Source organism: Geotrypetes seraphini, chromosome 12 (genome assembly GCF_902459505.1).
Source record: "Geotrypetes seraphini chromosome 12, aGeoSer1.1, whole genome shotgun sequence".
NCBI lineage: Eukaryota > Metazoa > Chordata > Amphibia > Gymnophiona > Dermophiidae > Geotrypetes > Geotrypetes seraphini.
This window is the reverse complement of record NC_047095.1, coordinates 85,732,618-85,760,054: the sequence shown is the minus strand read 5'-3', so window position 1 is coordinate 85,760,054 and position 27,437 is coordinate 85,732,618. Positions and strand designations below refer to the sequence as shown.

The 27,437-nt window shown below is 45.7% G+C and overlaps 1 protein-coding gene across 4 annotated transcripts in view; it reads right to left on the bottom strand.

Moving 5' to 3' along the window:
• The window catches only part of SEC16B (SEC16 homolog B, endoplasmic reticulum export factor), a 172,766-nt gene that overhangs the window by 25,327 nt on the left and 120,002 nt on the right, over positions 1-27,437 (bottom strand). For all 4 annotated transcript variants that reach the window (XM_033915204.1, XM_033915203.1, XM_033915205.1 and 1 more), the window contains exons 18-21: positions 25,457-25,526; positions 17,937-18,248; positions 7,379-7,455; positions 1,633-1,788 (exon numbers count right to left, since the gene is read on the bottom strand). In XM_033915204.1, the coding sequence (XP_033771095.1) occupies positions 1,633-1,788; positions 7,379-7,455; positions 17,937-18,248; positions 25,457-25,526 (615 nt within the window). The remainder of the gene's footprint in view (positions 1-1,632; positions 1,789-7,378; positions 7,456-17,936; positions 18,249-25,456; positions 25,527-27,437) is intronic.

The window sequence follows — 27,437 nt, the reverse complement described above, 5'->3', positions numbered from 1 at the left end:
CCGCACCGTACAGAGAAGGGTGATAAAAATGATTAAAGGGGATGGGACAACTTCCCTATGAGGAAAGGCTAAAGTGGCTAGGGCTCTTTAGAAAGGTCTATAAAATACTGAGTGGAGTGGAATGGATACATGTGAATTGCTAGAACTAGAGGCTATGCAATGAAGCTACTATGTAGTAAATTTAACAAAAACCAGAGAAAATATTTCTTCACTCAATGTGGAATTAAACTCTGGAATGTATTGCCAGAGAATGTGGTGAAAGCAATTAACTTAGCAGGGTTTAAATAAGGTTTGGATAATTTCCTAAAAGAAAATTCCATAAGCCATTGTTTAACATAGGGCTCTTTTTACTAAGCTGCGTTAGGGCTTTAACGCGCAGAATAGTGCGCGCTAAATTGCCGCCCGCGCTAGACCTTAATGCCAGCATTGAGCTGGTGTTAGTTTTAGCCGCGTAGCGCAGATTTAGCGCGTGCACTAAAAACGCTGACGCGGCTTAGTAAAAGGAGCCCCTAGTCTTAGGAAAATCTACTGCTTATTTCTAGAATAAGCAGCATAAAATCTGTTTTACTCTTTTGGGGTTTTGCTAGGTATTTGTGACCTGGATTAGCCACTCTTGGAAACAGGATACTGAGCTTGATGGATCTTTGTCTGTCCCAGTATGGGAACTCTTATGTTCTATTAGGAGGAATAACAGAGTAATTCATACTACTCGCCCGATGGAAGCCCCTTTTCTCCAGGGTCGAGACTATCTGGCCCTTGGAGATTTATCTCAAACTAGAGCATGATACGGGGACAAATTTGTTCCCGTCCCCACAGGTATTCAATTTCCCCATCCTATCCCCGTGAGTTTTGTCACTGTCCCCATCCCTGCCCCATTCCTGCAAACTCTGCCTTAACCGCACAAGCCTCGAACACTTATGATTTAAGTGTTTGAGGCTTGTGCAGATGAGGACAGAGTTTTCAGGAACGGGGCAGGGACAGGAAAAGAACTCGCTGGAGCGGATGGGGACAGGGAAAAATTTGGCTCCGTGTCATTCTCAATCCCAGACTCCAAACATTTCCTGTGAACACCTTTAGTAATTTCTAGCACCGCTGCCTGCTTCAGGAGTGGACACTCTTCCCTTCCTGGTTAAAAAGACTATGGCTATTTATTTATTTAAAATGAGAACGAGAGGGCACGCTCTAAAATTGAAAGGGGATAGATTCCATACGAACATAAGGAAGTTCTTCTTCACCCAGAGAGTGGTAGAAAACTGGAACGCTCTTCCGGAGTCTGTCATAGGGGAAAACACCCTCCAGAGATTCAAGACAAAGTTAGACAAGTTCCTGCTGAACCAGAACACACAAAGGTAGGGCTAGTCTCAGTTAGAGTGATGGTCTTTGACCAGAGGGCCGCCGCGTGAGCGGACTGCTGGGCACGATGGACCACTGGTCTGACCCAGCAGCGGCAATTCTTATGTTCTTAGATGAATCATGATCTGGCTTGCTTCTTCTTCTTCCTAATAACATATCAGTGCTTTTGTCACAAATTATTATTGTTCACAAATTGCATGTTTAATGTGCTTTGGCCCCATTGTTAGCAAAGGCCAGAATAAGCAAAAGATTCAGCAGCTGTAACAAACACTCCCATACCGTTTTACTCGCTGCTTCTTTTGTCTCCGGCCCCTGCAAACTCTCTTGGGTATCTTCAGTGTCTCTCTCACTGCTATCTCCTGAGTGTTCATCCTCGACAGAGATGGCGGAACTCTCAGAAATGGATCTGATCCTTGCAACTGGCACATGCTGGGCCTAAAGAAATTAACCAAAGATCTGTTATGAGGAAACAGGATGAAGTCAGTAAACCACAGAACAATTCAGAGGCGGTGGCAACACTTCAAGCTTCTTGTCCACCTGAAAGATCAACTGCCAGCTGTTTTGCTGTTTGTGTCCTATGTTGTACATGTTTTTATGATGTTTTTTTCTACACCGTCTTGGAGGAATTTGAAGTCTTAGCAGGCTCTGATTCCTGTTAAAGGACTTATTTAAACAATATACTATACATTATTTATTTTCATATTATCATGTAGTTATAATATACTTTTAATCTTTTTATCTATACTTATTTTAGTTTACATTGTGGAGAGGTTTTTATTCATTAGTTTTAATACTTGTATTAGTTACTTAGATTTTATTATGTATGATGTTATTATTATATTGTATGGATTCTAGAATTTGGAGACTTGGATGATGGCAGGCTAACAGTTTAGCTCCTACCTCTGAGTGTCATTATTTAAGATTCAAATGAGCAAATCTTTCTTCTACTAAGGAAAAATTCTCCAAAATGACTTCAAATAAGCAAAAGATCCAAGAGACACCTGTAAAATCTACAGGTAAAGTGAAAAGACTAAAGGAAGATCCACAGGTTCCTAGTGGGAGCCCTCTCCCAATGGATGCACTAGATATAATTGAGGTCTTGGAGGAACTGAGAAATATCAATCTATCAATAAAAGAATTGAGGAAAGAAATGAACCTCATGAACAGCAAATTGGATGTTGTAAACAACAGATTGGACAGGATGGAAAACAGAGTTGAAAAGATAGAACAGATACAACAAGACAACAAAGAAGACCACAACATATTAAAAGAAATGAAAAATAAAATGACAGATCTGGAAAATAGATCCAGAAGACAGAACATATGAATTTTAGGTTTAAAGGAAGGAGTTGAAGGGAAAAACATGCTTTCCTTTCTGGAGGAAATGATACCAAAAATCCTGCCGTTGAATTTTAAAATGCCTATGGAAATAGAAAGAGCACATAGGATTGGAGTGAAACAATCTCAAGGTAAAAAACCAAGACCTGTGATACTAAGGTTATTAAGATTTCAGCATGTATTTGAGATTTTAAAAACAGCAAGAGAAACAAAAAAATATGACATATAAAGACTCCAAATTGCTCTTTGTACCAGACTTTGCTCAGGAAACTGTACAAAAAAGGAAAAAATTTCTACAATTCTGACAACCATTGAAGGACATGGGGCTATGGATTATATTATCCTGCAACGATGAGAATAACTTATAAAGAAAAATCCTATCAATTCAATGATCCTGATAAACTTAAGGAATTCCTGTCAGTACAAGAAACACCTTTGAACTAGAGGAATTATATGGATCTAAAACTATTTTTGGTGTTTACTTTTTAATACCTTAATGTGAGAAATTGAAAAATACAGAGATAACTTAATAATAACTTTTATGGATATTGTCATCAAAATGGTTGCTGCAACTGAATTAAACTGTCATGGAACTTTGGGTGTAATCACCATTTTTAAACAGATAAAGATTCTACATTTGAATAAGAGAAGTAACTAAAACATTAAAATATTCTTTAGTCACCTGACGTCAGATGCAACAGTGGAAGAATGGGGAAGGAGGAGTCGATTGACAACAAGAGTTTGTTCTTGTGTGGAACTGTAGGGTGCGGGATTTCTTTCTGAGGTGGTGAGTTGTGGGAGCCATCAGACTGGATCTTGAGGTGAGGTACTAAATATGGAGATGACACTCTGTTTTGGCTTCTTTTTGAGAGGGGGACATTCACTTGGCCGGGAACTTGGGTAGGAGGAGGAGTGAATGCTGACAGCTTCTGGTTCTGGCAGAACATGGAATTGAAATGGTGGGGCTGATATTCGGCCTTGCTAGCCGTTGATTATAATTTGGTCTAGCAGTCGCCGCACAGGTCCTGGATGCTCACTCTCAGAATAGCAGCGCGGAGCCTCGCTAGAATTGCCTGACACGGGCAACGCCTCCTCCTCCCCTTCGGATCTGCTCATTGTTATGGTGACATAATCATAAAGCCATCATTTTTCCTGCAGTGCATTGGAAGAGGAGGGATGCTTCCGGCAGGAGATGAATGCGGCAATTAAGCTTGTGGCAGCGGCAGCCGGGCTTGGATCTTGGGCGACGAAGGTGAAGAGTAGAGGGCGGAGCTCTGGGCACACGATACTGATGGCTGCAGAGCAGAAACTCTTTGCTTGCAAGGGCAGGGTTAACAGAAGGCCAGGTTGTGGGCGCTGATGGACTCTGCTGCCTGAGATCGGATTCCCTTCTAGAATGCTTTGCAATCCTGTGGCGCTTCTAGACATGGAGGAGGTGGTCCCTGCTCCAAAGATATTTAAAGAAGGCTGCCCATAGAGCTTTATAAAACCCAGTATACAAAGAAAAATTTCTAATTGCCAAGGCCACAGATCCTGGAGAAATTTGTGCAGCGGATGATGGAGGCATCCCAGCATCAGAAAAATGAACTTACTTTTAATAGAGTTCATCTGCAGAGGTACCTGATGTCTTTGGGCTGTGTCATATTTGTGAAGAATTGTAGCAACTTTGAGATCTATTCTGTGTTTTATGAGAATAAATTCTAATTAATTCTAATTCATGAACAAAAAGGAAATGGATTTTAGATAGATGATATTTCTAATTTAGCAAATTAAAATATTGATTATTTTATGATTAATTTAAATGGTTTTAATATTTAAATTAGATTTGATAAATTTAAATAATGTAATATATTTTTAGTTTAAAATAACTTAATATTATAAATGAGAAATTATAAGGGGAATCTTATGTAATTTTACAATTTGAGTGATATATTGAACAGAATATAACTTTTATTTAAACATTTGCTTTTTCCAATGAACTTATGCAAAATTTTATGTATTAACTTAGAGTGTAGGTTTCATTAACAAGAATCATATAAAAGGGAAAATTGATCCTTGCAACTGGCACATGCTGGGCCTAAAGAAATTAACCAAAGATCTGTTATGAAGAAACAGGATGAAGTCAGTAAACCACAGAACAACAATTCAGAGGCGGCAGCAACGCTTCAAGCTTCTCGTCCACCTGAAAGATCAACTGCCAGCTGTTCTGCTGTTTGTGTCCTATGTTGTGCATGTTTTTATGATGTTTTTTTCTACACCATCTTGGAGGAATTTGAAGTCATAGCAGGCTCTGATACCTTTTAAAGGACTTATTTAAACAATATAATAGGTTCATAGACAATAGCGCGAAAGACAAAAGCGCGCGCCGACAATTGAGCGCAGCGCACGCCGCTGCGCCGCTCTAAAATTACAGTTTTTAGGGGCTCCGACGGGGGGTTTTGTTGGGGAACCCCCTGGGCGCGCCTTTGTCCCAGCGTGCTTTTGACCTGACACCGTTATAATATACTTTTAATCTTTTTCTCAAATAAAGATATAGAGGCACTAGAAAAGGTTCAAAGAAGAGCAACCAGGATGGTCAAGGGGATGGAACTTCTCTCGTATGAAGAAACACTAAAATGGTTAGGGCTCTTCAGCTTGGAAAAGAGACAGCTGAGGGGACATATGATTGAAGTCTACAAAATCCTGCGTGAAGTAGAACGGGTACAAGTGGATCAATTTTTCACTCCGTCAAAAATTACAAAGACTAGGGGACACTCGAAGTTACAGGGAAATATCCTTAAAACCAATAGGAGGAATTTTTTTTTCACTCAGAGAATAGTTAAGCTCTGGAACGTGTTGCCAGAGGATGTGGTAAGAGCAGATAGCATAGCTGGTTTTAAGAAAGACGGGGGGGAGAAGGACGCTGAAAGGACATGGGGAAGACGGGGGGAGAAGGACGCTGAAAGGACATGGGGAAGACAGAGGGGGGAGAAGGACGCTGACAGGACATGAGGAAGATGGGGGGGAGAAGGACGCTGAAAGGAAAGCATAGCTGGTTTTAAGAAAGACGGGGGGGAGAAGGACGCTGAAAGGACATGGGGAAGACGGGGGGAGAAGGACACTGAAAGGACATGGGGAAGACACATGGGGAAGACAAGTTCCTGGAGGAAAAGTCCATAGTCTGTTATTGAGAAAGACATGGGGGAAGCCACTGCTTGCCCTGGATCGGTAGCTTGGAATATTGCTACATCTTGGGTTTTGGCCAGGTACTAGTGACCTGGATTGGCCACCATGAGAATGGGTACTGGGCTTGATGGACCCAGTAAGACTATTCTTATGTTCTTAGTGCAAAGCGGCAATGAGACCAAACACTGTGTGGAGTCTTTACCTATAAACACATGCTCAGGCACTACTGTGTCCCACTCCCCCCACCCCTACCCCAACACAGACTTCCTATTGGAGGGAGAGAGGACACAGCAGAATCCTGGATTTACTCTTTTTAGAGGGCAGGTCCAGGCATCTGGGCGGCTTTTCAAAACCTAGCACTTTGTCCAGGTTTTGAAAAGCTTCTTTTTTTGGAACCGCGTTGGGAGGGCAAAGCGGTGATGTCAGGTGCACATGCATGTAATGTCATCGTGCTGCATCCACTCATGCCCTCCCAACCGACGAGAACAGGTTGAGGGGGTGGGGCAGAACTGGGGCGGGGCTATGGGTCTGGATTTTATTTAATTAAAATCTGGTAACCCTAGATGGGTGTGGGTCTGAAAAATGAAATGCTGCTCTCTCCTGCACCAGAGCCATGCCCCTGACCTCTAAGCTGAGCATGTGAGCAATTGCTCATACATTCTAGGAGTGTCGCTCACAGATTTTGCATGGTCGCTCACAAAAATAGTTTCAAATCTGGAAAATTGTTGGGTTTTAGAACTTGTTGCTCACACGAGAACATTTTTCTTAGAATTTGTCACTCATATGAGAAAAAATTTGCATGCACCTGGTCAATCCTTAGAGGGAATACTGTCTGACTTCCCCCCCCACACACACACAATTCTGCAGCCATTTTACATAAAAAGATACAATAAACAACTCTAAATGTAGAAAAGAGCCTACCCATTCTTCCTCTGAACTATACAGAATTCATTAGATTATTTTCAAATATAAGGGCTAGTTTTCAAAACTCTGGCAGTAGTTACAGACCAAAGCCAGTGTTAAACATACTTGGACCCCCAAGCAGAGAATTGGGAGGGGGTCCTAAAACCCACACGCAGGCTGCATCCCTTTCATCTTTAAGCGGGCTTAGGGGACAAGGGCAACAGTTCAGTTTGCACCTAATGCTGGTCCTGGTCTGTGTGTATTTTTAACCTGTGGACTTTGCATCGGTTTTTAAAAGGAAAGCATGCCCGTGCCTTCCCTTTTGAGAACCGCCAAGAGAAAAAGCAACAGCAGAGATTTGTATTTCCTTATCCGAGGATACTCTTTCCCCCTTCAAAACAGCGTGCATAGTTTTGGAAATGCAAAACTACATTTATTGTTGTCTCACTTGAACAAACCCTGCTTCTAAGTCAGCCTACTTTTCCCACAAGAAAAAGAATGCATTTTGTCAGTCCTTGGCATGTATGTTTACCTGAGAAAAAGGTAGGCCCTTTCCAGTCAGCCTGTTTACCCATGTCAGTAGTTTTTTCCAAAATGCTTTCATACCACTGAGTCTCACCTGCTGTACTGGAGTTTCCTTGCCATCCCCAAATTCCTTATGCTGTTCCTGGGGCTGTGCCATCACTGCAAAATTCCCTGGAATCGGTGACAGGAAAGAGTTCAGCTGAGAAATGAATCCTTTTGAATAGACTCTCCAAGGCCTAAGCACTGCACAGCCTAATGCAATATAATTCAGACTTTATTTTTTTTTTTAAAAACCTGTCTTCCAATACAAGAGATCCCATTTCCTGTGGATAAAAACAAAGATGTCAACTCTGTGCAAAATAAAATCACTTCACCTTCTGGTTGGTTTGTTTTTTTAATTCTTTATTAATTTTTCATTCAAAACAATATACTAAAAATTACAAATATATATAATTAACAACAAAATTGCATTTTCATCAATCATAAAAATCCTTCAAAAACATTCCCCCCTCCTATCCCAATATAAGAACCAAAAACAAACCGTATTACACCAATCAATGCACTTATTGATTAATGATTACCTCAAAATATAATATAATACCCCTCTGCCCACCCACCCACCCTTCCTGGATGTGTAACTCTAATGAGAAATCAGGAGAAAAATCTAGCTAATCAACTTTAACAAAATTTGTCAATGGACTCCAAGCTGATTTAAATAACTTATTATTACCCCAAATTCCTGAGTTAATTTTCTCATACTTCTAACATAAGCAAAGAGACTCCCACCAAAAGGAGAAACAAAGCCGATCCCAATTTTTCCAGTTTTTAGTAACTAACCTTCTGTTTTAATGTGAGAACATTCCCCTGACCTCGAGATCCAGCTGCAGAATTAAGGGTGGTGACTATACCTGGTGACTGCAGCCAACAAAGTGGTCTGTGCCTTCAGTAGAAATTAACGGCCTAATATTCAGCAGGAAATAATTTATTAGGAAGGCTCCTAACCACTTATCTCCCACTCACTGTGTGGTCCCTGGATTTTCAGTGACATACGTATAACTACATAGAACTGCTGCAAACCTGGGGCAGCTGCCTTGGCCCTATCAATTTACTCCCTATCTATAAGATTGTGGGCACATTTTCACACTTAGGGGGAAATCTATTTATGCTGCCTACAAAGTCGGCACAGAAAAAAATCTATGGTTAGCGCTCTTATATAAACTGCATTCGGAGTTAAGCGCAGTTTATAGAATACAAGTAGCACCCATCTACATGACTAAAATTTAGGCGTGACCATTTACACTTCTGAAAACCTGGGATAAAGCCTGCATCTAAGCTGTGTGCTGATCTGCATATTCTATAACAGTGAACCTAACTTTTAGGAATGTCCATACCCACTAATGCCCCTCCCCCAGCCATGCCCCCTTTTGAGATCCACCTACTGGAACTTACTTTATAGAATTCGCTTAGAAAGTTGTGTGCTGACCTTTTGAATACTGTCCGTTAGGCACATAATTGGCAGCATTTAGGCACGAGTGTTCACACCAGCCTGGGAGCTGAGGAGCGGCCTGTGGTAGAGCTGCTACCTCAGCACCCTAAGGTTGTGGGATCAAATCCCAGTGCTGCTCCTTGTGACCCTGTGCAAGTCACTTACTCCCCGGGATTCTCTAACCGGCGCCCGTGTCAGTGGCCACCTTAAAAGCCGCCGCTGATTGCGTCAGGCATGATTCTTGCAAAGACAGGCATCAGAAATAGAGGCAGTTCCAGGGAGTCCTGCCAGCTCAGCTGATCAGGGATTCCTCTGCCACGATCAGATGACGGCAGGCTGTGAACTATTGTCAGGATCCCCTGGCAAAGATAGGCAATAGAAATATAGGCCAGGGTTTCTGGGCCTACATTTCTGGCACTTATCTCTGCGTTAGAGGTCTGCACGGGAACGGGGATCGCGGGGATCCCGCGGGTCCCGCGGGGTTCTCGCGGGTTCCCCCCCTGGCCCACGGGACTCCCACGGGGATGCCCCCTGGCCCACGGGACTCCCACGGGGATGCCCCTCTGACCCATGGGACTCCCACGGGGACGCCCCCTGGCCCACGGGACTCCCACGGGGATGAAAACAGCCTACCTAAATTCTGGCGATGCAGGCATGCAGCTTACAAGTCCAGCGTCGCGGCAGGAAATAGCCATGCTGAGCAGTGAGCTCAGCACATACACAGATGAAAGCCTTGCTTGCTGATTGGTCCAGCGGCCCCGCCCCGCCGTGCCGCCGGACCAATCAGCAAGCAAGGCTTTCATCTGTGTACGTGCTGAGCTCACTGCTCAGCATGGCTATTTCCTGCCGCGACGCCGGACTTGTATGCTGCATGCCTGCATCGCCAGAATTTAGGTAGGCTGTTTTCATCCCCGTGGGAGTCTCGTGCGCTATGGCTCTAAGTCAGGGGTGCCCAACACGTCGATCGCGATCGACCGGTAGCTCAGGAAGGCAACGTGAGTCGATCGCAGAGCCCATCCCGGGCTCCGTGATAGACTCGTGTTGCCGTCCCTATCTACCGGGCCTATCAGCCTTCCTCTCCCCGACGTCAAAGACGCCGACGCGGGCATTAGGCTGTTTTTGTCATTTCGGGTGGGGGGTGGCAGCGGCAGCAGCAGCAGCCTGAAAAAGAAATCATCCTGGCCGGGGTCGGTGTCATGCTCCGGAGCTTCTACAGCCTTCCTATCTCCCTCTCCCTTCTACCTGCTTCCGGCCACACCCCCTGCTCCGCGGCTCTCTTCGGCAACTCAGCAGCAGCGATCGACACAAGCTTCTGACGTCAGGGCCTACCCTCTGCGAGTCCCGCTTGTTTCAACTTCCTTTTTCCACAAAGGCGGGACTCGTAGAGGGAAGGCCTCGATGTCGGCAGCTTGTCTTGATCACCGCTGCTGACGAGTTGCTGAAGAGTGCCGCAGAGCAGGGGGGTGTTGCCAGGGGGTGTTGCCAGGTGCAGGTAGAAGGGAGATGGCCAGATGCAGGACTCATGGGTGAGGGAGGAGAAGAGAGAGAGAAAGAGAGAGGGGAGGGAAACAAAAGGAAATATTTCATACTGGGCTGGGCCGGAGTGGAGGGAGGGTGGAAAGATTCTGGCTACCGGATGCAGTAACAAAGGAAAAGGGGGGAAAGCTGAAAATGGAGATAGTGACACAAAGAAGAGAAAGGGTAAGCAGGACCTACTGAATAAGGATAGAGATACAGAGGGGACATGAAGAGGAGGTGAAATAGAGACATAGAAGTAATGCTGAAAAAGTGTGGGGGGGGGAGATAAAGACATTGAAAGGGCAAATGGTGAACATGAGGTAAAGACAAGGACAGAGACAAATGAAGATTCTGAAAAAGTGGTGAGATAGGGATATAGGTGAGATGGACACAAAGAAGGGTGATGCTGGAAAATAGGTGGAATGGTAATTCTGACAAACACAGAAGGGAAATGCTGGATCAAGGAGAGATGGGGCTCAGGCTAGATGGAATGAGGAGAAATGCCTTGTTGGCCCGGAACTTCCTCTCCTACGTCAGAATTGACGTCAGGGAGCGGAATGCTGATCAGCGCGATGCTTCTGCAAGGAAAGCTTGGGACGGCGGTGGCTTGGGGGCTATTCCCCGATGACGGTGGCAGCAAACCGAGTGGCTTGGGAGAGGGCACGGAGAAAGAAAGAAAGGGGGAAGACAGGGAGACAGAAAGAAGGGGGAACAGGGAGACAGAAAGAAAAAGTTGGGGGAGAGAATGAGGTCTGGAGGAGAGGAAACATACAGGAGGCTGAAAGAAAGGAAGAAAGATTGGATGCACAGTCAGAAGAAGAAAGTGCAACCAGAGACTCATGAAATCACCAAACAGCAAAGGTAGGAAAAATGATTTTATTTTCAATTTCGTGATCAAAATGTGTCTGTTTTGAGAATTTATATCTGCTGTCTATATTTTGCACTATGGCTCCCTTTTACTAAACCGCAATATCGTTTTTTAGCGCAGGGAGCCTATGAGCATTGAGAGCAGCGCAAGGCATTCAGCGTAACTCCCTGTGCTAAAACCTACTATTGTGGTTTAGTAAAAAGGGAGGGGGTGTATTTGTCTATTTTTGTATTTTGTTACCGAGGTGACATTGCAAAGAGTCATCTGCCGTGACCTCTTTGAAAAAACCCGGAATATGAATAATTAACATTTTCTCTGCCTTTCATTGTGCTTTGTGTTTTTTTTTTTATTTTATTGTTGGTAGATCATTTAGACTTAGTCATTATAAAAGTAGCTCGCAAGCCCATAAAGTGTGGGCACCCCTGCTCTAAGTCTTCTTACTCTGGGGCACCAGACCTCCCTCATACAAAGGCCGGGAATGCAGAGTTGGTTCCATTCTCGGTAGGGGATGCCTTGGTAGGCTCACTGCTCAGCCACTGGGAACCCAGATTCGGTCCTGTTCTGGGTGGAGGACACTTGTTGAGTGGGGTGGGGTGGGGAGGGGGGCTAGTTTGCGCCATCGTGCAGGCTCACCACTCTGCCTCTTCCGGCAAAAGCACAGTCTGTCCCAATCTAGGGGGAGAAAACCTAGCAGGGACCAGGCTGCACCACAATACTGGCTTCTAGAAAACACAATGGACTGGGGGGGGGTCTAGCAGTGTGTGGCACCATTTGGACCCGTGTAGACTTGCACGGCCATTCAGATGCTGACCTGAGGTCCCTTTCCATCCAGCATCTGCCCCTCCTCCTCTTTCCATCCAGCATCTGCCCCTCTGTCTGCTGCTTCTGCCCAGCATCTGATCTGTCTCCTCTCTTCCTCCTTTCTGCCCCCTCTGTCATCCCATCCATCATCCACCCTTCTTTCTCCCCCTTCCATCCAGCATGTGCCCATCTTTCCCCCCCTTTCAGCCCAGCATCTGCTTCATTTCTCTTTCTCCCCTTCTATTCAGTGTCTGCTCCATCTTTCTCTTTCCTCCCTTCCATCCGTATCCTCCCCTTCTCCTCCTTTCCATTCAATGTCTTCCTCCCCTCTCCTTTTCTTTACATCCATCATCTGTCTTTTTCTCTCTCCCCAGGCATTCCAGCTTGTCTTATCGTTCCCCTTTCATCCAGTGTGTCTGATCCCTCCCCATTTCTATCTACAGTCTGTCTCCTCTCACCTCCTACATCCAGTATCTACCCCCTCCCACCTGACACCTCAGCCACCGCCAGACTGATGCAAAGCCTTCCCTCCGATGTCAGCTCTGACTTCGGGGGAAGACTTCTGGGTCGGCTACATATGGCTTGCTGCAGGCTGCCTCCAACCCCTGCTGTTATCTGGACTCGAATGAAGTGGTGGAAGGGAGTGCATTTTTGGACACAGAAGTCATGAACTGGGGAGAGAGGAAGGAAGGGAAAGAGATGCTGAGGTGGGGGAGGGAATAGAAAGAGAGAATTGGGTGTGGGTGTGTCAATGATCGGGAAAGAGAGATGGTTGTGTACACACGGCAAATGGAAGAAAGAGGAGAATTTTTGGTCGTAGGGAGGAAGGTACAGAATATGATAGGGAAGAAAAAGATGAGAGTGAGAAATGTGGCAAGGGAACAATGGGACAGATTGAAAGGGATGCAAGAGGGAGGAATATTGAACAGTGGTGAAGGGAATGGAGGGAGAGATGTGGCATAGTCCTGGAGAGGGGTGATCGAAGGAGAAATGTTGGGCATGGGGCTGGTGGGCAGGCACGAAAGATGAGAAAAATATAAATGCTGGACCATGGTAGGGGGAACCAATGGACAGCAACAGAAGAATTTACAGAAGATGGGAAAGCGGAAAAAAGAAACTGGGACCAACTTTATGGAAAAATAAGTCTCCAGACAACAAAGGTAAAAAACGGAATTTATTGACTAAAATATGTTAGCTTTGGGAAATGTATATGGCAGATGTCTTTGTTTTGTGTTCAAAAGAAAAGGAAAAGCATTTCTGGTTTTATTTCTACAGTGTTGAAGTACTTGTTGACCCTTGCTGTGACTGGTGGGGATCCCCAAGCACTGCCAGCAGAGGACCTCCTCTAGAGATGGCCAGAACTCCCCTCCACCAAGCGCAGCAGTCACTGGCAGCATCCATGAGGTGCCAGCATCTGTGACTCAGGGACGCTTCTGCTGCCTGCCAAGCTTGGCAAAAGGGACCCCCGGCCAACTGCAAAGGAAGTCCTCAGCTGACAGTTTGTGGGTTCTCATCAGCTGAGTATTTATATTTTATATTTACATTAGAGGTTCTGGTAGAAACCCATTTACAAAGTATGTATTCTTCCCAATTAATATTTCCAAATTAATAAAGTCTCTTTGCTTATTTGTAAATGGGTCTCTACCAGAGCCTTTAATTCAGTAGCATAATTAAATAAAATAACTATTTCTGAAGTTTATAGGGAAGGGTGGTGACGGAGGGGATTCCTCGCGGGGACGGGTGGGGATGGAGGAGATTCCTCGCGGGGACAGGTGGGGACGGAGGGGATTCCTCGCGGGGACGGGTGGGGACGGAGGAGATTCCTCGCGGGGACGGGTGGGGACGGAGGGGATTCCTCGCGGGGATGGGTGGGGACGGAGGGATTCCTCACGGGGACGGGTGGGATTTTGGCGGGGACGGGTGGGATTTCTGTCCCCGCGCAACTCTCTACTCTGCGTGAATCATGCCCACATAGGTGCCTTAGGCTGCCTCACACCACTTCACCACACCTACTTTGGCATTCGGCAGCTTAAAGTACCCACATGGGTGTGATTCCAGCGCCTTTTATTCAGGCGCCGGTAGGTGCTTCAACTTCACCATTTTTTTTGCCATTTATAATGGTGTTTTTCAGTTAACTTAGGCGTTTTCCTGTTAATCCTCCATTGCCCACGGTTCTGAATATATAACCACAAAAAGGCAGTATACAAGTCCCATTCCACTCCCCTAAGACATGGCATAAGTGGTTGTGCCTACAGTTAAGTGCATAAATGCTGACTTATGCGAGCAATCTATAACAGTCATTAAGTGCATAATTGCCAATCTAGAATTCACACTTAGCGTGCATTATCCAAGTACCTGACTTTAACCAACTTTTACATAATTACCCTCTTAGTACCAGGGCAGTCCAGAGGCCAGTTAGGCCAGAACCAGAGTTTATACAGTTAGCAATCATATTCAGACCACTAACCATGTAATAAACAGATAAAGGCCCGGATGTACTAAACCCACCGTGCATTTAACAATCATCGCTAAACCAGTTTGAACTGGTTTACTGTCAAAGTAATTTACTGACTGATGCACACAATGGCTCACCACTGGCTTTTCCATACGTTCGTTGCAGCCTCCGACTCTGCTGTGCAAACAATCTCATTAATATTAAAATGAGGTCATTAATATTAAAACGAGCACGCCGACTGATGCTCTAACAGCACTTAGGAATGCACAAAATCTAGCGCCGACTTCTAATGACCCCAAATTACCGACACAAGACTTGTCAGTAACTGTGCTACCAATAGGTCTGCCATATACACATATGTTAAAGGCGCATTTTATATGTGCCCTTCTTATCAGCCACTTACCCACGGATGCCCTAACCCAGGGGTAGGGAACTCCAGTCCTCGAGAGCCGTAATCCAGTCGGGTTTTCAGGATTTCCCCAATGAATATGCATTGAAAGCAGTGCATGCAAATAGAACACATGCATATTCACTGGGGAAATCCTGAAAACCTGACTGGAATACGGCTCTCGAGGACCGGAGTTCCCTACCCCTGCCCTAACCCCATCCCCACCCTCATGAAGATCTGCAAGAGGGACGCCCACTCCCTCCTGCCTCGGAAACCTGGACCCCCCACACTCTCAACCCCCTCCCCACAAAGATCATTAGTAGGAGGGATGCCCACTCCCTCCAGCCTTGGCCACCTTGACCCTCCCCCATTCGCCTTACCCCCTCCCAAGAAGATCATGGCTAGCCAGATCCCCCTGCTCTCAAACCTCCCCCCCCCCCCCCACGAAGAGTATCAGTAGGAGGGATGCCCACCAGTGGCGTAGCAAGGGTGAGAGGCACCCAGGGTGGTGGCACCCCTCCCCCACCCTCTTCACCCCTACCCACTACTTTCCCACCCCCTCCTGCCAAGTGCGCGTACTCACCCCTTCCCTTCCCCCATACATTTTAAAGACAGCAGGAGGGATGTCCAGTCACTCATACCGACAGACCCGCCTCTTCAAAATGCAAATGCATTGGGAAGGATAAGGCCTGCCATTTTGAAGAGGTGGGCCTGCTGGCAGGAGGTGACTGGGCATCCCTCCTGCTGTCTTCTTCTGTAGAAACTATGGGGGTAGGGTGGGGGTGTGGGGTGGTCCGGGTGGCCGAGGCAGGAGAGAATAGGCATCCCTCCTGATGAAAATCTTTGTGGGGAAGGAAGGGGGGTCCAGGTGGCTGCAATCTTTGTGGGGGACTTCAGAAGTGTGGGGGTGCTGAGTGGCTGTGATATTCGTAGGGGGGTCAAGAGTGGGGGGGCTTGGGTGGCTGAGGCAGGAGGGAGTGGGCATCTCTCCTGCCAATGATCTTTACAGTGGGGGGGGTGTGGAGGTGGTAGGTTTCTGAAGTAGGAGGGAGTGGGCATTCTTCCTGCTGACGATCTTTGGGAGTGGGGATCGGGAGTATGGGAGGTGTTTGGGTTTCCGAGGCATCCCTCCTGCCTATCTTTTTTTTCAGGGACCATCTTTGGGGGGACCGTCAGGGGGGGCCAGCACAACTTTTTTTTATAATGGGGACTGATATTGTGCGTGTGTAACATACACACATCTGTGCCAAATTTTTTAAAAAGAAAAAAAAGTCTTCCTGCCCAGAACAGCTGAGTGGCAGGAGGCTGTTTCAGGGCTTCCCCTGCTACTCAGCTGTTCAGGCTTCCTTTGCCAGCTCTGCATATGTGTCAAAGTTGCTTTTCCAACAGATGGGATTACGGCAGACCTCTGCGAAACTCATTTGTATGTGAAGTCGTTTGATCATTGATTGCCATTTTCAAATTGAACAATGTGTTGGCTTCACAGCAACCCACAGGATTTTAATGATAATTTTTGTGCATTACATTACATTAGTGACTTTTATTCTGCCATTACCTTGCGGTTCAAGGCGGATTACATAAGAAGTTATCTGGACATTTCCAGAAGAGTTACAGAGTTGAACAGGTTACTTTGGGGGATTGAAATGCTTTCTGTGGTGTTAGTTTGTCTTGATGGATTTTGTGAATAGCAGGGCTTTTATTTCTTTCCTGAAAGTTTTGTAGTCTGGTGTTGTGATCAGTAGATTGGATAGTTGGTGATCTAGTTTCGCTGCCTGCGTGGCCAGTAGGCCATCGTACATTTTTTTGCATCTGACGCCTCTGATTGGGGGGTGCATGAATGGTGTCTGGGTTCTCCTTTGCCTGGTTGTGAAAGTTTGGATAAGGCGGTTGTTCATGTAAGCTGAGCTGTCTCCATTCATGGCTTTAAATAGTAGACAGTAAAATCTGAATAGTATTCTTGCTTGTATTGGGAGCCAGTGTGAGTTGAAGGGCTGTGTTTTGTCTCAGGGTTGTGTTTTATACTGTTTCTAGTTGTTTTATCATGACTGCGGGGCAGGGGAGATAGAGGATGTTGCAGTAGTCTAGAAGTCCTAGAACTAGGGATTGGACCATGAGCTGGAATTGTTTTCTGTTGAAGAATTTTCGGATTTGCCCTAAGTTTCGTATGACCGCGAATGATTTCTGTATTGTTTTCTTGATTTGTGGTTACATGGTACAGCATCTGTCTATCATCACTCCCAGAAGTCTTAGGGTGGGTTGAATGGGGTATATGATTGAGTTTATTACTAAGTTTGTTATGGTTGGGGTTTTGATTTTTCGAGTATAAATTTTGTTTTGTCTGGGTTCAGTTTCAGTTTGTGTTCTTTCATCTATGTAGCCACTGTTTCTAGTGTTCTATGCAGTGTGTCTGTCATGGAGGGTGCTGGTTAATCAAAAGGAAGGAGGATGGTGATGTCATCTGCATAGCTATAAAAAGTTAAGCCTAATTTGTCTAGGCAGGTGCTGAGGGATGCAATGTAGAGATTGAAGAGTTGGGATACGCCACAGGGGTTAGACCATGGTTCTCATTTTTCTTTGTTTGTCTTTACTCTGTAGGTCCTGGATTGTAGGAATCCTTGAAACCATGTGTGAAAAAGGCTGTCCTAAATCTATCAGGTCTGTTATTTAGGCACCAAGATAACTTCCAGCAGCCATGCAAACCACAGCTATTCAATGCCAGTGTTTCAATTAGGCCTGGCATTGAATATCAAGGTTAAGTTCTATCTACAAAGGTCAGTGCCTCAAAAATTGCTAACCAATGAATATTAGCCCCTATAATAATTATACTGTACAAATATTATTGTGTTAGCTCTGCTAGTGTCTAGAATGTCACCATCAGGAACCTGGATAGACTTTTCTTGTCCACTCCTAACATGATTTCATTCTGCTATTGAACAGCTCATGGAGACAAGCATCTTCAGTCAGCCTAGAAGCCAAATTTTATGCAAAGTGTGGGTGTTTCTTGTCTCCTATTAATATATTGTTTGTACTATTAATCTCACTTTAATATGTGTTTTGTGTGGACTTTGGCTAAAAAAAAAAATGCATGAGTGGAATTACATTACCATCATTTTCAAGCTACTTTCTGAGCTCATACCTGGCCCTGGTGGTCCACAGTGTTGTTCATTCTCTGGACTCCATGGTGATTCTGTTGCCTCGCTGAACCCTGGTTGCAAGGTATCACTGATCCTATCAACTGACACTGGAATTTCCTGTGGTACTTCTCCCATGTGATAAGTGCCAGGGTGGTAGGAGGGGTGCTGAGTAGTGCCAGTTTGATATAGGCCCATGCCCTGAGCCATAAAATGGTTATCCTGTGGGTATCCAAGTTTCTCTTGATTTCCCCAAGTCTGTATCTCCCTCCGTGAATCTTCCAGACTATCAGAACTTTGTGATAATGCTTGAAGATCTAAGACAGCACAAGCAACAAAAGAACAGAAATGTATTGAAGTAAAGTGTATCTTCTTGGTTTGGCTATTCTTTCTTGTATGTCCTGAGGACAAGCTCAAGGTAACAAGGTGTATTATTAAGAAGGGACAGATTCTTCTATGTTTAGAAGTGCATTACAAATTGATAAAAATGGAGAGGCCCTGGTAGCTAAGCTGTGAGCCACCATGAGGAGGAACTGGGCTTGATTACTGGTTTGAGTCTTCTACCTGTTAAAGAACTAATAAAACAGATTTGGAAGGAACATTAGCTGTCAAAAGCAAGCAGGTTACTTCAGGAATTTTCATGCTGAACATATTAGGACAAAGTCCATAGGTACTTTAGTCTTTAAAGACTTTGCACTAATTTTCAAAGCGAGGACATGCTTTAAAACTTGCTACAGACATGTGTTACTTTTCACTCTGACACATTTGCCATGGAAAATAATAATAATAACTTTATTTTTATATACAGCCATATACCACAAACAATTCTAAGCGGTTTGCAAGGGAAGAGACTGTATACAGACAGCGACATTGCAGAGAACTTTCGAAATTACATTGGCATGTTAAGTTTAGTAAGGTTTATCTGGAAGTGTTTTGGAGGTACATCAGGTTGAAGTGGGGTCAGAGAAATTTGACTTCCTAAACGTTTGGTATGAAAGTGCGTTTGAGATGAAGTTGGTTAAACATTTGTTCCATTTGCCTGCTTGGAATGATAATGTTCTGTCGAGGTATCTCTTGTAGTTACAGCCCTTTAGGGATGGAAAAGCGAACAAGTAGGTACTGTGTGTATTAGTTGTGCCTGGAAATTCGAATTGGTGAGACAGATAGGTTGGGGATGAACCTGCGTTGGTTTTGAAGCAAAGGCAAGCAAACTTAAAAATGACTCTTGCTTCCACAGGCAGCCAGTGTAGTTTTTTGTAATATGGGCTTACACGGTCTGATTTCTTGAGGTCATAAATGAGACGGACTGCAGCATTTTGGATGATTCTCAGTCGTTAGATGGTTTTCTTGAGAGATCTCAAGTATATAATATTGCAGTAGTCTAAGGTACTTAAGATCAGGGATTGAACCAGCAGTTGAAAGGAAAAGAAATAATGCTCAAAGATTTGAAAGTGTAACCTAAGTGCATTATTTATCTAAAATGCCCACACTTCCAACCCACCCCACCTCCAATTGCCTCCTCTAAATGTGGCACCATGTCTATGTACCATCAAATAATGTGGAATAGCAAAGGTAAGGGTGCTGCAGGGGTGGCACAAACAGCCTCTGGGGGGGAGGGAGCCACAGTCATCACACCATTATAAGAACCCCCAGTGGTCAGAACTAAGGCCTGTTTTCAGAGACATGGATAGAGCCCTGATGCTTGGTCAATGACTCTCGCTGCAATGGCCAGTGGTTCCTATATTGGAACAAAGTCCACTGTACTTCTGTGCCAAGGACTTTGCATGCTTGAGATGAATTTGCATGTAAAATTTATCTCATGCATATTTCCTGGGGATATCCTGAAAACCCGGCTGGCTGGTCATGTCACGAGAACTGGGTTGAGAACTGTTAGACTAAACTAAATAAAGTTGGAAGAGATTCAGCTCATGCTTTTTTCAGTTGTGGCTGAAAGTGAGTTACATTCAAGTACAATAGGTATTTTTCTGTTTCCAAAGCGCTCACAGTCTAGCAGGGGTGGACAACAAGGGACACAATCCAGCCAGGTTTTCAGGATTTTCCCAATGAATATGCATGAGATCTATTTGCATACAATGGAGACAGTGCATCCAAATAGATCTCATATTTGTTGGGGAAATCCTGAAAACCCAACTGGATTGTGGCCCTCAAGGACCGAGGTTGCCCACCCTTGATTAAGGGATTAATATTCAGCCTTTGGTGGTGAGGGTTTTGCTCACCACCAATGGCGCTATTCCTGGATATTCAAAGTCGGGACTTGTGTGGGCTTCAGCTTTGAATATCCAGTTATTTTTAATCTATCACTTAGCCACTTAAGACAATATTCATCATGGGTTACCATATAAAAAATAGGACAGACATTTATTTGGTCGCATTTATGCCCTAATTCTAGCTGCTTAAGTGCTGACTATCACAAGCGACCAAGTGCTGACTCCACCCCCAGAATGCCCCCAAGAGAGCCTGTTTTGTGGTCAGTATTAGCCATAATATTCAACAGCACTTAAATGGCTATTACCAGCTAGCCCCAACCAAGAAATCTAACCAGTCAGCGGCCAACTATATCGTTTCAAATATCGGCCCCTAAGTTTGTGCCTGAGCCAACAGCAGGTTAAATGACTTGCACAAGGTCACAAGACACTGCAACGTGATTTGAACTCTGGCTTCCCTGGTTTTTAGCCCTCTACTTTGACCATTAGGCCATTCCCCAGCTAGTTACAAATGAGAGCCCATGGTTCTACATCCCAGCCCTGGTTCTGAAAGAACTGTAAGTAAAACAAAGTGTAAGGAAACTACCAAGTCAAAACAAAAAGAGAGGAAAATAAGACATTGAGCAAATGGGAACAGATTTTCACCATAAGAACATAAGCAGTGCCTCTGCAGGGTCAGACCAGAGGTCCATCCCGCCCAGCATTCCGCCCCCGCGGCGGCCCAACAGGTCATGACCTGCCTTAATCACCAGAAGGGGCCCCCTTGCCCCCTAGGTTTCTCATCGAAGTCCTATCTTCCCATCAATGTCCTAACCCTCCAGCCTTGCACCTGCACGACCTGGTGAGCTGTCTATACTTATGCAACACCCCAGCACCTCCCTCAGTACCCCACGATCCCCTTTTCCCTCAGGAATCTGTCCAATCCCTGTTTGAATCCCTGTACTGTACTCTGCCGGATCACTTCCTCCGGGAGTGCATTCCATTTGTCCACGACCCTTTGGGTGAAGAAAAACTTCCTTGCATTTGATTTGAACCTATCTCCCTTCAGTTTCTCTGAGTGCCCCCTCGTACCTGTCGTCCCTTTTAGTCTGAAGAACCTGTCCCTGTCCACCCTCTCTATGCCCCTAAGTATTTTGAAGGTCTCTATCATATCCCCCCTGAGCCTCCTCTTTTCCAGAGAGAAGAGCCCCAGTTTATCCAGCCTCTCGGCATATGGGCAGTTTTCCAGCCCTCTTACCAGTTTCGTTGCCCTCCTTTGGACTCTCTCAAGAACTGCCATGTCCTTCTTGAAGTGCGGCGACCAATATTGAATGCAGTATTCCAGATGTGGGCGCACCATCGCTCGATACAGCGGCATGATGACTTCCCGCGTCCTGGTTGATATGCCCCTCTTGATGATGCCCAGCATCCTGTTGGCTTTCTTCGAGGCTGCTGCACACTGTGCGGATGGTTTCATGGATGGATCCACTAGCACACCCAAGTCTCTCTCAAGTCCGGTGTCTTCCAGCAATCTCCCCCCCATTTTATACTCGAACAACGGGTTCTTTTTCCCTATGTACATGACCTTGCATTTATCTACGTTAAAGCGAATTTGCCATTTGTTTGCCCAGTCCTCCAGCTTATCGAGGTCCCTTTGCAGTTCCTCACACTCCTCCCTGGTCCTAACTCTGGCGCAGAGTTTGGTATCGTCTGCAAATTTTATAACCTCACACTTTGCCTCCGTTTCCAGGTCATTGATAAATATGTTGAAGAGTAGCGGCCCCAGCACCGATCCCTGCGGCACACCGCTCGTGACTCCCCGCCAGTCAGAATATTGGCCCTTTACTCCAACCCTCTGTAGTCTACCTGACAGCCAGTGCTTGATCCATCTATGTACATCCCCGCCCACCCCGTGGTTCCACAGCTTCCTAAGCAGCCTTTCATGTGGCACCTTGTCAAAGGCCTTTTGAAAATCGATGTAAATGATGTCTATGGGTTCCCCTTTGTCCACCTGACTGCTTATTCCCTCAAAGAAGTACAGAAGGTTAGTCAGGCACGACCTTCCCTTACAGAATCCGTGCTGGCTTGTCCGCAGTAGGCCATTTTTCTCAAATGTGCTCGCAAATGCTGTCCTTGATCATTGCTTCCACCATCTTCCCTATAACTGAAGTCAGGCTCACCGGCCTGTAGTTCCCGGGGTCACCTCTCGATCCCTTCTTAAAGATAGGTGTGACATTCGCCAGTTTCCAGTCCTCTGGTACCTCTCCATTTTTCAAGGATAGGTTGCAAACATGCTGGATTGCGCCCGCTATTTCCTGACTTAGTTCCTTTAGAACCCTTGGGTGGATCCCGTCCGGTCCCGATGATTTGCCGCTTTTCAGTCTGTCAATCTGCTTGAGGACATCCTCCCGACTTACCTCTATATGCCCCAATCTTTTGGCCTGCTCCCCACTCATGAGCTCCTCTGAGTCCAGTATATTGGACGTGTCCTCGCTCGTGAAGACCGACGAGAAGAACGTGTTCAACCTCTCAGCTACCTCTTTATCCTCCTTAATCACTCCCTTCCTATCCCCATCGTCCAATGGCCCCCACCTCCTCTCTCACTGGTTGCTTCCCCTTTACGTAACTGAAGAATGCCTTGAAGTTTTTCGCCTCCCTGGCCAGCCCCTCCTCGTATTTCCCTTTTGCTTTTCTAACCTCTCGGTGGCATTCCTTTTGGCATTTCCTGTGCTCCTGGTGATTTTCCTCCGTTGGATCCCTCCTCCATTTCCGGAAGGACACTTTCTTGTCACTGATTGCCCTCTTTACTTCAGGTGTCATCCAAACCGGGTCTTTTGACCGCTTGTTCTTGCGGCCTTTCCTGAAACTGGGGATGTACAGTTTTTGCGCTTCCTGCAGTGTGTCCCTGAGAAGGGTCCAGGCGCTCCCTACAGTCTCCATCCTAAAGCCGTTCCTGAGCTTCCTAACCCACCATTTTCCTCATAGCAACATAGTTCCCTTTCCTGAAGTTGAGCGCAGTCGTTGCGGTCCTCCCCACTATGGGTGACCCCCTTTCTAATGTGAATCTGATCACGTTGTGATCACTGTTGCCTAGTGTTCCTCCCACTTCTACCCCTCTTGCAGGCCCCCCTAATCCGTTATGGATGAGGTCAAAAGTAGCACCCCCTCGCGTCGGTTCCTTGACCAGTTGCTCCATGAAGCAGTCCCTCACAGCTTCTACGAATCCTGCTTCCCTCGTGGAGTTGGAGTGTCCCGTACTCCAGTCTATCTCCGGGTAGTTGAAGTCCCCCATCACTGTTACACTTCCAGTCCTGCATTCCTGTCTCAGTTCTGCTTCCAAGTCATGTTCTATTGTTTCTGATGCACCAGGCGGGCGATAATACAGCCCCAGCTTTATGTCTGCACTCTTCTTTCCCGGCAATTTGACCCATAGCGATTCTAGCTCCTCTGCCTTTGTTGCCGTATCGATCCCAATCGAGTAGATATAGTCCTTTATATACAGCGCTATGCCTCCCCCCTTCTTGTGGGTCCTGTCCCTCCTGTAGAGCTTGTACCCTGGCAGCGCCACATCCCATTGATTTTTCTCTGTCCACCAGGTTTCTCTAATTCCTATTATATCCAGGTCCTCCCCCTTGGCCATGACTTCCAGTTCACCCATCTTAGCCATGAGGCTTCTTGCATTTGCGTATAAGCACTGTAGGTCCCGGTGTTTGTCCTCCACCTCTGCCTTTACCTGGGCCGCCTTCCCTTGGGTCTCGGGCCGTTTTCCCGCTCCCGGTGCCTCTGCTGTGCTCTCCGCCTTTACCCTCGCAACTCTCTTCCTCCCCATGTCCCCTCCACCCCACCTCCCCGCTTTTCCCCGGGGAGTACCAGCCCCCTCCCGTGCTATCGTCCCCTGGGCCTTGGTTTGTTCCCCCTTGTCTTGTGGCTCCCCTTTGCCCTGTGGCTCCACCTTATTGCCTTCTGTTTGCACCCTGGTGCCATCTTGTCCTCCTGAATCCCCTGTTTTCCCCTTCCCCTTAGGCTTCTCCCAGCAAGTTGCTGTTACCTGGTGTTTCCCTCGCTGTCTGATCGCGAGTTCCATCGGACCCCCGTCCTCCTCCCTGCAGTCAGCCCATTCAGCATCTTTTCTGGATACTGCTGTCCGAAGCGTCATCAGGTCAGCTGTCGGCTTTCCCCCTCTCTGTAGTTTAAAGCCCTCTCGATCTCCTTCTTTACGTTGGCTGCTAGTATTCTTGTTCACGCTGTGCTCAGGTGCAGGCCATCCCGCCTGTAGAGCTTGCTCTTTCCCCAGAAGGACGACCAGTTCCTCACAAAGTGGAAGCCCTCCTCCTTGCACCACCTCCTCAGTCATGCATTCACCTCCTGGAGCTCGGCCTGCCTTCTAGCATCTACCCTCGGGACCGGCAGGATCTCCGAAAATGCTATCCTCTGTGACCTCCGTTTCAGCTTCCTTCCCAGGACCCTGAACTGGTCTGTTAGCGCAGGCATGCTGAAATTCCTCCGGCTCACATCATTTGTTCCGACGTGGACAATTACTGCTGTCTCCTCCGTTTCGGCTCCGTCCAAGATCCTCTCGATTCTGTCGGCAATGTCCTTTGTCCTGGCCCCAGGGAGACATGTCACCAGCCGGTCCTCTCGACCTCCGGCTACGTGACTGTCCACCTCCCTCAGGATCGAGTCTCCCACAACAATTGCAGTCTTTCCCTTCCTCAAGAGCCTCCTCTGCCTCAGGTCCGTGTCCATGGTGAATCTGGGCGCTCCTCCCTCATGGTCCTTGGCCTCCTCTGCCCTCCTCTCCACTAGGTTCATCCTCCGGTGGGTCCTGGCTCTCGTCTGATGACACCTGTCTGAGTTGCTGCTGGTTCTGCTGGTGTTTTTGTTGCAAAAACAAATGAAAACGAAACTATATTTTTGATTCAGCTAGACCAGTGGTCTCAAACTCAAATCCTTTGCAGGGCCACATTTTGGATTTGTCAGTACTTGGAGGGCCTCAGAAAAAAATAGTTAATGTCTTATTAAAGAAATGACAACTTTGCATGAGGTAAAACCCTTTATAGTTTATAAATCTTTCCTTTTGGCTAAGTCTTAATAATAATATTGTAATTTATAGCTAAAGAGAGTTCATATGACTTTTATTTTACTTTTGTGATTATGATAAACATACCAAGAGCTTCAAAATAGTGCCTGGCGGGCCGTGAGTTTGAGACCACTGATCTAGACTGTATACTCCTTCAGGCCACAAATCTATAGTGCTGTAACTAGAAAATCAGAGCATCCTTTTCTAAGCAGAAGAAAGAAAAGCTTTTTCATTAGGTTACCTGCTGCTGGTCTGCTGGCACATGCAGTATCTACAGAGGCAGATGTTGGGCTGTCATGCTCTCCTTCCACCTAACAAATTCACAAATGAATATTAATGACATAGAATTTGCTGTATAAAATCTTTGTAAAGCAAAAGCCAAGGGGAGTCATCTCCATGGGAACAGTGAGTTGCTGCAGTGGCGAGAGGTCTGCCAAAGTGACAGATTCAGGGGTCGCGGAGATTGACAGCACACGTGGACACTCACCTGCGCTCTGCGTGCTTTTCCAGGGACAGGGGATGGGGAGGAAGACTCAGCTTCAGGCTCATCTCTTTTGTCAGACAGACAGAGAAAGAGAGCTAGATATGAAGAAAAGCAATCATATGCAGATTGCACACATGTAAATGGTAATTTCAGAAACCTGCTATTTATATGTGAAAGCTGAGTTACACAGATTTCATGAGGGTTCGTGAGGGTATGGTTGGGTTGACCAAAACTCTTCAGTTGGAGTTGGGAAATCCTGAAAACCAGACCTGGTGAGGGATGAGATTGGACACCCACTGTTCTAGAGTGAAAAGCCAAATATTGAATGGCTGCTCTATATTGGAAAGGCCATGAGATTCTCTATACCAGGGGTAGGGAACTCCGGTCCTCGAGAGCCGTATTCCAGTTGGGTTTTCAGGATTTCCCCAATGAATATGCTTGAGATCTATTTGCATGCATTACTTTCAATGCATATTCATTGGGTAAATCCTGAAAACCGGACTGGAATACGGCTCTCGAGGACCGGAGTGCCCTATCCCTGCTCTATACAGTTGGGGGGAGTGGGGTTTAGAAGGGAATTTTATATTAATCATGGTTCAAGGAAAAAGAGTATACTTCTTGGTCCAAGTCTATATCTACAATTAGTATTCTGCTATGCTGTTTTTGTATTATCATGGATGATCGTACTTATATTGTTAATCTTCAATAAAACAGAAATTGAAATAAATAAACTGTATCTACTGAGAAAAGTCAAAGCTGAGAGTCATAACACGGGATTAGAACTGAACATAAACAAGACAAAGATCATGAACATGGAAAATGATGAAAATTTTGAACTTGAAGGCGATAGAAGTTGTAAAGGATTTCAATCTCTTGGGCTCATTTGTAAACAAAGACGCAACTAACAGGGAAGAAATACGCCGCAGAATAGTATTTGGTTGCTCTTCAATGAAGGCTCTCGACAAAGTACTCAAAGGCAAGGAAATAACACTCCAAATGAAGATCAGGCTTGTCCATGCACTCATTTTCTCAGTGGTCAATTACGGATGCGAAAGCTGGTGTTGGAGAAGGATTTTATGTGTGCCGTGGACTGCCAGAAGAACTAACAAATTGATTCTGGAAGAGATCAAACCGGCTATGTCACTAAAGCCCAAATGATGAAGTTACGACTGTCTTATTTTGGTCATACTGTCAGAAGAGAAAGATCATTGGAGAAGGACATCATGTTTGGAAAGATATAAGGAACCAGGCAAAGGGTCGACCTACAATCAGCTGGCTGGACACGTTGAAAACAGCCCTACCCGCTTTCCTTTTGTTTCTAGTTTATTTTTTTGTATGATTTGTTCAACATTTTAATTATGTTTGTATTACCCCCTATTTTTAAGAATGTATGATGTAAACCGCTTAGAAATGTAAAGCTATATTTCAAGCCTTAACAAACTTGATGATGCTGGAGGACCTTATCGGACTAGCAGAAAACTGATTTCTTTTTAGATCTGTAATTCATCAAGTCTCTAGGATTCAAACCTATCTTTAGCTGCCATTTACTAAATCTAACTCTATATTGTGACAGGGAAACTCTTGTCATGGTTAAAAAGACTGCTAACCCAGTCCAAAGTACAGCCCTCAAACCTGCAATCACTAAAATAAAGCCTGTACACCCTGCTAAAAGCCCTAGTTTAGGACAGAAAGAAAGAAAAGAGAAAAGGCAGGTGATGTCACAGCCAGGAATTCAGCC